This window comes from Arachis ipaensis, chromosome B03 (assembly GCF_000816755.2).
Source record: "Arachis ipaensis cultivar K30076 chromosome B03, Araip1.1, whole genome shotgun sequence".
NCBI classification, from domain to species: domain Eukaryota; kingdom Viridiplantae; phylum Streptophyta; class Magnoliopsida; order Fabales; family Fabaceae; genus Arachis; species Arachis ipaensis.
In genome coordinates this window covers 128,318,421-128,328,634 of record NC_029787.2, presented here as the reverse complement: position 1 = coordinate 128,328,634, position 10,214 = coordinate 128,318,421, and the positions used below count along the sequence as shown (strand labels likewise).

The 10,214-nt window shown below is 35.1% G+C and overlaps 2 protein-coding genes across 4 annotated transcripts in view; one reads left to right on the top strand and one right to left on the bottom strand.

The window, feature by feature from the left end:
- LOC107633927 (ABC transporter B family member 9-like) overlaps nucleotides 1-2,988 on the bottom strand; it is a 5,745-nt gene extending 2,757 nt beyond the window's left edge. Inside the window, exon 1 of the mRNA XM_016337515.1 lies at nucleotides 2,920-2,988. Coding sequence (XP_016193001.1) covers nucleotides 2,920-2,988 — 69 coding nt within the window. The remainder of the gene's footprint in view (nucleotides 1-2,919) is intronic.
- LOC107631784 (histidine kinase 4) lies at nucleotides 2,895-9,200 on the top strand. 3 transcript variants are annotated; one of them, XM_016335333.2, is made up of 12 exons: nucleotides 2,895-3,648; nucleotides 4,364-4,808; nucleotides 4,889-5,122; nucleotides 5,207-5,376; nucleotides 6,120-6,338; nucleotides 6,436-6,622; nucleotides 6,713-6,764; nucleotides 6,873-7,102; nucleotides 7,247-7,345; nucleotides 7,429-8,144; nucleotides 8,235-8,738; nucleotides 8,830-9,200. In XM_016335333.2, the coding sequence occupies exons 2-12, from the start codon at nucleotides 4,434-4,436 to the stop codon at nucleotides 9,068-9,070; spliced, it is 3,027 nt and encodes a 1,008-aa protein (XP_016190819.1). In that variant the 5' UTR covers nucleotides 2,895-3,648; nucleotides 4,364-4,433; the 3' UTR covers nucleotides 9,071-9,200. The 3 variants fall into 3 exon arrangements, with proteins under 3 accessions (XP_016190819.1, XP_020975427.1, XP_016190820.1); XM_021119768.1 differs by having other exon boundaries at nucleotides 4,289-4,808; XM_016335334.2 differs by having other exon boundaries at nucleotides 4,190-4,808.

Genomic DNA, 10,214 nt, shown 5'->3' with positions numbered 1-10,214 from the left:
TCTAGTGATTTCTGATATTCACTATTTTTATTATTATAGTATTTTAAATTCAAAATTTATTATATCAACCTTTAAAATTTAGATTTAGGTATCGTATTTATCTTTGGATCTTTTTCTATGTTGAATCAATAAATCGAATGTTAAACTAATTTTAATGTGTGTTATCAAAGATAGAAAAACTCGAACCCATAACCTCTTAGATGAGTATGAGGAAACTATGCTATTTGAGTTATAAATCATTAGTAAGAAGATGAAATAGTTTTTTTTTTGTTTTTACCAAAGATAAGAGACTCGAACCCGCAACCTCTTAATTGAGTATTGGAAGACTATACCATTTGAGCTATTATTCATTGGCAAGAAGATGAAATAGTTTGCATATCATATAAAACGAAACGATATAGTTTAAGCATATATTTAATGTGACAAGTCAAAACCAATTTAATATTTAATTCCTTAACTCACTGTTAGAAAAGTCTAAAAACTAATATAATATTAAATTTCATAAACCAGTATAATCAATTTTAAATTTAAAAAATTAAAATAATAAAAATTGTGAATAGGAAAGACCAATTTGATAATTAGTCCGTTGGCGGCACTTCCTTTGTTAAAGTTTATTGGATGTAGAATCTCAAAGTCTTGGTTACGTTTCAAAACATACACTAACTAACTAAATATTAAGAAAAAGGATTCAGCACAACATTAGCCATACCAAATTCAATTTATCCTTTTAATTTTAATAACGCCACGAGTTCTAGTTATTCCATGAAATAACATAAATAATAAAGTTGACTACTGATACCATGCGGCTTATACGTTAACAGAAGAAACATGGATTTTCAAACTGATTCAACGAATATGAAAAAACAATGATTATTGTTTCTTGATTGACAATGTGGGTTATATGAAATATATGCGTATTATTCAACCCACATGCAAGACAAGTTTGCAAGTATAAAAAACTCCCCAACCTAACATGAATATGTTGAATATATATAAGCTTTTATTTATGGGGAAAAAGGGGACAACATTTATCATTTATAATTATCATTGTCAAATATGTTGGTGAATTTGCTTTCTGTTAGAGAATCAATTAGAATCATTAGAATCAATTTAGATCAATTAGCATCGTCTATATTTATATAGCATATCTGTACATTAATTGTAGGATTCTATGTCTTTATTACTTTGATTTATTTAGCACCTATAAATACCCCTTGTATATTGTACCTGACACACAACTCAATAATACACTTTTCACATCATTCTCTCAGTCTCTTGTTTCTAACACTTTCGTTAGAGAAGATTTGATCCTATTTTTTTATTTTTCTTTCATTTTGGGTAATAATATATGCAGTCAATTATAAATATTATTACTCATCACTAATTTGATTGGTTTTGTAAACTAAAGAACTTAGGCTTCTTCATTAGCTAAAGTTTTTAGCGTTGCACTTTCACGTACTGGAAATTACATTTAAATCGAATAAATTAAATATCTTTTTATTAATATCATGTAGAATAAATATGGATCTAGAAATTGCTATATGTGAATTGACAAAATAATTAATGTATTATTAGTTCTGTTTAGATTCCAACTTTTAATGGCCAACAGAAATTGCTACGTGAACCATCACTTTCATCTATGCACAGCGTGATACTGTATACCTAGGCTTTAATTAATGTATCTTAATTTAATTTACATTTAGTAAAAAAATTTAAATTTTTATTTTGATAAATACATAATAAATACATTTAAAATATAAATTTAATTATATTTTTTTTTAAAAAATACAGTGTTACTGTGTTAACTAAACTCATATATTTATAGTGTGAAACATTATCCGTTGATTTAGTTTATATTATAAAGTACGCTTAGACTTTAGATAGCAGAGGATACATGATAGAATAGTGATGATGATATGAAATTGAAATAACAAGAACTTGATGATAGCTATAACTCTTGGTTTTTTTTTAAGATACCAACCATGAAAATAGACTTATATTATATATCTACCTGTTACCCAAATAAAATACTGTTAATGTGACTATTGGATGCTACCCATCAATTAAACCAATGTTCACTGTGACCAAAAAAGAGTTCACGGGCACAAATCTTTCTTGATTAAGGTTCAGGGTAATTTATTTCATGCTGTTTTTTCCCAGTGAAGATTAAAATTATTCTTAAGAGAGCATCTAAGATAGGATGATGACACACATACATAAAAGTTAGATTATCTGTATTTTTTTACTATATATATTTACATTTTGCTATAAAAATATTATGCATCCAATAAAAATTCATCAATATATTAATTGTTATGTATTTGTGAATAGATATTTAAAAAAATTAAATATATATACACCTAAAACAGTTGTGATTATATGACCTTAAATTTAAAAAGTTATCTAAAGCGAACATCAAATAAAATATGCAAATAGTATTAAGCAAAAAATTAATAGGAAATAGGCTGTTCTACCTGTGCCACATGCTGGTGGTAATGTTGAAGATGATTTTACTATTTAAAGGACAACACAAATATTAACGAAAAAAGCTGATTCCAATTTTCTTTATTTTTGAACGCTCATCATATAAGCAGGGGTAGGTTATTTTATTTTATTTTATTTTTTCCCGTTTTGTTAAACTATAGTATTAACTATTAAGTGTCTAATGAATGAGTCAAAGTGTAGTAAAAGCAAGGAACCTGTAAGAGTTGGTTTGACCAAGAAGAGAAATTCAGAAAAAGTATTAAATGAAGTAACTAAATTAACTAACTACCCTGAAGAGTGAATATTATATAATGTTACAGAAAATTAAGAAGTGTTACTTAATTAATGCAAGTTACATTAGTGATTACATGGCAACTAATTCCATTATTACACTAACTAAGGATCAATTACAGTACCTCAAAAAAAGGTAAGTACGCAATTCCTCGTAGAAATGAAGGGCATTCTTGGAAATTCACCGGGAATAAGATCGCGCTTTGTCGCCATGTCATTATCGTTCAGATTTGTGATTGAGATTTCCCGTTTTCCATTTTCTCTCTCTTACTCTTCTTTCTTTCTTTCTTTCTTTCTCTCTTTCTCTTTCTTTCCCTCCCTTCCAAATCTTCAACATTGAAAGCTCACAAAAATACAAGGAATCGATGAAGTGGAAGTGAGTGATTCAGGCGAGGAAGAAAAAATGAAAAATAGAAAGTGATTCGTATTACACGATTGTGTTGTGTTTCAAAGTGGGAAATTGGATTTGAGCACTCACTCACTGGTCCAAAAAAGCTGCTTCTTTTATTTCTTGTTTTTTTCATTCTTTGAAATATTGGGTTTGCTCTGAAGCAACCAAGTTGGTCACGAGAACTCAGCAGTGCAAAAAGATGGTACCTTGGGTGTGAAAACAAGGAATGCATTGCTACTAGTATTCAGTATTCTTGAAGAAAGGTAGAGAGAGAAGAAGAAGGCTTGACTATATTATTTTTTGGTTTCTGAGGAGTTGAAGGGGGACAAGAGCGTATCTGTGAAAACATAAAAATTGGATTCAGTTTCTAAATTAAACAAAGAAAAGTAAAACAAACAAGAGAGAGAGAGAGAAAAACTAAAAAAAGGGCAGATCAGAAAACAAAGCAAGGTGGTTCGAAATGTTCATTGTACCATGTACAGGTAAACATTGTCTCTCCTTCAAAAATCTCAACAACCCCCTCCCATCTTCTTTCGTTCTCTCTCTCCTTCATTGGGTAGTGTGCTTCGCTGTATGGTGTTTATGGGGTCAATCTCTTGTTTTGATTATTATATATGGAAGGTAGGGGTGAGTGTGTGAACGTGCTCATGCTTTGTCCTCGACTCCAACAATAGTTTTCACGCCTATGCATCATGTTTCATTTTTTTAATGTCATCCTTAAATCCCAAAACTCTGTTAAAAAATCACACTTAATTGAATAGAGAGAGAGAGAGAGAGAAAGAGAGAGCCAAAGGTGGTTCCTTTGAAATTTGAGCTGTTTTCCATCTTTTGAGACCCATGCTTGTCTCTCTCACCTTTCTGATTCTGAATGTGATTTTTTCCTTGTTTTATATTCTTCCTTTCTTTCTTCTTGGCATTTTTATTTTGGGGTAGTTTCTGAAATGGGGTTTGCTTCTTAAGGGGAGAAAAATAAGAGGGGGAATTATTTGGCTACTCATACATCATGCTTGGTTTGCTTTTTAGGTTCTCCTTTCTGAGGTTTGAATCACGCAAAACAATGCTGTAATGATGCTTTTTTGCTTGGAGTTTTGTTCTGTAACCTTTTTCTTTCAACTTTTGAAGACAAAGTGAAGTCCTCTTATTTAAGCGCTCATCATACTGATCCTTGGGACTTCTTCTCCAATCTCCTCCTAATAGATATGAAGAGTGAAGGGGACATAGCAGAAGCCCGTAAGAACTAGGCAAAGGGAGATTTTTCTTCTTTCTGATGGGGCTTGGGTTGAAGATGAAGATTCAGGAGATGCAGATGGTGATGCAGAAGCACCATGTCCCTGTGGCTTTGAGGATGCATGAGCAAAATGGGAGCCAAAAGAGAAAGTACACTTTAATTCAAAAAAACAGGGCTTTGATTCCACTGTTTCTGCTTCTGTGGACCCTTGTGATGGCTTACTTTTGTTGGTTTATCTTCAACAAAATGGATGCTGATGCCAAGGTGAGGAGGAAGGAGGGTCTAGAAAGCCAGTGTGACCAAAGGGCAAGAATGCTGCAAGATCAATTCAGTGTTAGTGTCAACCATGTTCATGCCCTTGCCATCCTTGTTTCAACCTTCCATTACTACAGACACCCCTCTGCCATTGACCAGGTTCGTGCTTTCGATCTTTCAATTCCACTTTCGCTTATCTGTTTATGGTTTTTATATGTGTATTGTTTATTTGCCTTCAGGAAACCTTTGCAGAATATACAGCTAGGACAGCATTTGAAAGGCCATTGTTGAGTGGGGTGGCTTATGCTCAAAGAGTGGTACATTCTGAGAGGGAAAGATTTGAGAAGCAACATGGATGGATTATAAAGACAATGGAGAGAGAGCCCTCACAGCTCAGAGACGAGTATGCACCGGTGATCTTTGCCCAGGAAACCCTTTCCTACCTTGAATCTCTTGATATGATGTCCGGGAAGGTAATTAACAACCTTAGTTTTGTAGTGCACATCTTGTTTTTATCTTTTTTCTTCTTTTAATTGCAATTCATTTGCATGATTTAGGAGGATAGAGAGAATATTTTAAGGGCCAGGGCCACTGGAAAAGCCGTTCTGACAAGCCCCTTTAGGCTTTTAGGGTCTCATCATCTTGGTGTGGTTTTAACATTTCCTGTTTACAAATCTAAGCTTCCTCCAAATCCAACATTGGAAGAACGCATTAAAGCAACAGCAGGGTATGCTTCCTCGTTTTCACTTCTTCTTGGTTTCTCAAGTTTATTTCTTGGATATATGAGGAGTATTTTCCATTTCTAAAATGCTCCATTGAGGCAGTAATTAAATATTATTTTAATTGTTTGGATTTTTTTCGCCAAAGAATAATAATTAAAACTTTCTTAATTCAACTTAAAAAGAGATTTTTTCTCCATAAAAGAGAATTTTAAGGACAACTTCTTGGTTCAATTCTCAATTAATTGATAGTCCTTTTGATTGCACTAGTGTAAACATTTCAATTCATACACCATGAAGACAGGCTCCAACTGTCCAACATAACACAGGTGACTTTGTCAATTATGGCCTCATTGCTTCCAGTGATAACCAAATACTGTGACAGCTTTTGCTTCACTCACAATTCATGGAGTTACGGAGCTGTTGTAATATGCATCCATGATCACGTTTGTTTGTCAATGCTACATTCATTGCGCCCCTTGGCAAATGGCAGAATACTATTTAGCCAATGGGAAGATAACAGTTGCATTCTCGATTATTAGGCTTGCTTTTGATTACACTTTGTTTTTCATTTCATATCCTTAAATGCAACATGTCTGCTTTGTATTCATGTCCTGTACAATATTTAGTTCAAATCCCATAATCACATCAGTGGACTAGTCAGTTACTTTTAGTTCACTCTGGTTGCTTACTTTTTACTGTGAACTGCCTACTGGTACAATGAGTTCAACAAACTTTCTGATTGAAGCAGATATGTCGGAGGATCCTTTGATGTTGAGTCCCTTGTGGAGAATTTACTCGGTCAGCTTGCTGGTAACCAAGCAATTTTGGTGAATGTATATGATGTTACAAACTCTTCTACCCACCTGATCATGTATGGGAGCCAAAATGAAAAAGGTGACATGTCACTTGTCCATGAAAGTAACCTTGATTTTGGAGATCCTTACAGGAATCATACGATGATATGTAGGTAGGTAGTTTGTTCTGTCTTCTGTACATTTTCTGAAAGGAAAGAAATGATTTCTAATCTTTTGTTACTAGATACTTATCTTCTAGTTTTTGAACAGGTATCATCAGAAGGCACCAACTAATTGGATGGCACTTACCACAGTATTCCTATCCTTTGTGATCCTCTTATTAATTGGTTACATTTTGTATGGTGCTGGAATTCATATTGTCAAAGTAGAGGATGATTACCAGGAAATGGAGGAGTTGAAAGTGCTCGCGGAAGCAGCTGATGTTGCCAAGTCACAGGTACTGTACCTTGCATATTGTTAGCATGTTTTGTTGTTTCCCCAGATTGCATACTGATTGCGAAAGATGATACTTTGTTGTTATTGCCAGTTTCTAGCTACTGTGTCCCATGAAATTAGAACTCCCATGAATGGAATTTTAGGTAACATCAAGTTTCTTGCTCTCTTTCATTATTATTTAATTTATAACATGTTTTGATCCCTTCAATGTTTATGTTACTGATGCTGTCATTAAAATCATATCACTGTAGGAATGCTTGGTCTGCTTTTAGATACAGAGTTGACTTCAACCCAGCGAGATTATGCTCAGACAGCTCAAGCATGTGGAAAGGCACTGATAACACTAATAAATGAGGTGCTTGATCGTGCTAAAATTGAGGCTGGCAAGTTAGAGCTTGAAGCTGTTCCATTTGACATCCGTTCCATTCTTGATGACGTCCTCTCACTTTTTTCTGAGAAGTCTAGGCATAAAGGTTTAGAGGTAAGGCCTAAGGTTGTTTTGATTCATGCAAGCTTCAGAATTTGATAATTCTGATTCCTTTTCTTTAACTAATGATCTTATTTCATTTTCCACATGGTTGCTATTCTTCCAATTTTGACTTTTAAATTGTTTTGGGAATTATAGTTGGCAGTGTTTGTTTCTGATAAAGTTCCAGACATTGTTATGGGAGATCCTGGGAGATTCAGACAAATAATAACAAATCTTGTTGGCAACTCGGTTAAAGTAAGTGTATATTGTATTATTAATATGCATGTTGTATTAATTTCTTTGCAAGGTAGTGACTGACAAGTATAAATTTGTTGCAGTTCACTGAACGAGGACATATATTTGTCAAAGTTCATCTAGCAGAAAGTAGAAAGCCCACAATGAATGGAACATGTGAGACTTATCAAAATGGAGAAACAGATGAAGTTGGGCATATATCCGGGGGTTGTAATTCAAAAACTCTGAGTGGGTGTGAAGCTGCTGATGAACGGAACAACTGGGATAATTTCAAGCATCTAATTGCTGATGAGGAATTTTTGTTTGATGGTTTGGTGAAGAAGGTGGCCTCAAGTGAATGCTATGAGCAAGTTACTTTAATGGTGTGTGTGGAGGACACTGGAATTGGAATTCCTTTCTCGGCCCAGGATAGGATTTTCATGCCTTTTGTGCAGGCAGATAGCTCGACGTCACGACACTATGGTGGTACCGGGATTGGCTTGAGTATTAGTAAGTGTCTGGTGGAACTAATGGGTGGTCAGATAAACTTCATAAGCCGACCCCAAGTTGGGAGTACATTTTCATTTACTGCAAACTTTGGGACGTTCAATAAAAATTCAAAAACAGATGTGAAGAAGCTGAACGTGGAAGATCTTCCTTCTAGTTTTAGAGGGCTTAAAGCTATAGTGGTTGATGGAAAACCTGTTAGAGCTGCTGTCACAAGATACCATTTGACGAGACTTGGTATTCAAGCTAAAGTTGCAAACCACATTAAAAAGGTTGTTTTGTTATGTGGGAAGAATGGTTCTTTAACTTCAGGGTAAGCTTCAATTTCCTTTTTGATGTTTACTATCTTTTATGTTTTGTAATTGAGTACATTCACTGAAGTTCAAATAATTGGATGTGGCAGATTATTTCAGCCTGATATTGTTTTGGTTGAGAAGGATTCATGGTTTTCGGGAGAGGATGGAGTTTTCAATATCTGGCAACTAGATTGGAAAAAGAATGGTCACATGTTGAAGATACCCCAAATGATACTTCTTGCAACCAATATTAGTAATGCCGAATTCGATAGAGCCAAAGCCACAGGTTTCAGCGACACGGTGATCATGAAGCCTCTGAGAGCAAGTATGGTGGCTGCTTGTCTGCAGCAAGTTCTGGGGATGGGAAAGAAGAGGCAGCTTGGGAAAGACATGCCAAATGGCTCAACTTTCCTAAAAAGCCTTCTTTGTGGAAAGAAAATGTTGGTGGTTGATGACAATATTGTAAACAGGAGGGTCGCCGCCGGTGCATTAAAGAAGTTTGGAGCTGATGTGAAGTGTGCTGAAAGTGGCAAAGTTGCTCTTGAGATGCTTCAGTTGCCTCACAATTTTGATGCTTGTTTCATGGATATTCAAATGCCAGAAATGGACGGGTATGTTTCTTTGCATTCATTGCTGCTACTGCTGCTGATTCTCCTTGCATTGCATTGCATTGCATTGATTACCACTTGATGAATTTTGCAGGTTTGAGGCAACTCGTCGAATTCGAATGATGGAGAGCAAGGCGAACGAGCAACTGACGAACGGCGATGAGCACCCCCACTTACCGATATTGGCTATGACAGCTGATGTTATCCATGCTACTTATGAAGAGTGCTTGAAGTGCGGGATGGATGGATATGTATCAAAGCCGTTTGAGGAAGAGAATCTCTATCAAGCAGTTGCAAAGTTTTTCAAGTCAAAGCATATCTCAGCAGCCTCATGACATCAAGTTTTGGAGGCTGCCATTCTTTCTTTTTTTTAATGATTTATGAAGCTTTCATCATGCATATGGAGCTGTAACAGTTGGTTTGGTTCCTAAGGATTCTTGATGATACAAAAGAATCAAGTTATAATATCTAACCAGCTGAGTTTGAATGTATACCACATAACAATCCATCCCCTCCTTGTGTACAGGTTCTCTAAAGGGATGAGTCAAATTATGTAAATTCAATATTTTTCTTTTTCTTAATAGTTTTTTTCTTTCCTTGTTGCTTAGTCTGTAGGCATCTCTGGCAGAGTGGTTTGATTCATTATGAAACATTTGCCATCATATATATTCATATGGTTCTCTTATTCTTTTTAATTCTTTCAATGTTATTGTTGTTGCTGGGACCACATGCATTTCCGGTCATATCTTGAATTGCAACCATAAGGAGATCCTATCCAACAACTAGATCGATGATCATCACTTTTAATAATGAAATAGATTAAATATCATTGGACTAGTTAGCTAGTTATTATTATTTATAAATATTCCATAGATACTCTTGAAATTGATCGCATAAATAAACTAAATGCATGTTAAAATGAATACAGCAGACGTGTTCTGCAACTAGAAGATCTGAACCTAGTAGCACATGGGGTGACGGACACGTGGCCTGTGTGAAGTGGCACGTGTCAATACCTAGTAGCAGTTAGAGTGACGAGGCAGTGAGCAACTCCCTCTAATATAAACCCTAACCTAACTCCACTAGTTACAATTCAATAGCTTGTTATCCAAGAATGGCGCACTATCAAAACCAGTATGGTGCAGTTACTTCAAGTGCAAGCACGGATCCAATTCAGAAGGAAATGGACCTGAGCGGCGACACCGCTGGCATAGCAGCAAATGAATACAGTGATACCACAGGTGGTGGTGGTGGTGGTGGTGGTGCATTTCATCATGATGCAGTGGGTGTAAATGAAGTAGAGCAGCACAAACACAAGAAGAAAGGAATAATAGAGAAGATAAAAGACAAGCTTCCCATAACTCACCACCATAACAAGTAGCTACGTACCTGTGTTTCGTTTTATTCCCTTTCGAGCTCAAGTTATGTAATTTTGATGTATGGTTGTTATGTTGCTAAATAAAATATCTAATTGCTGAA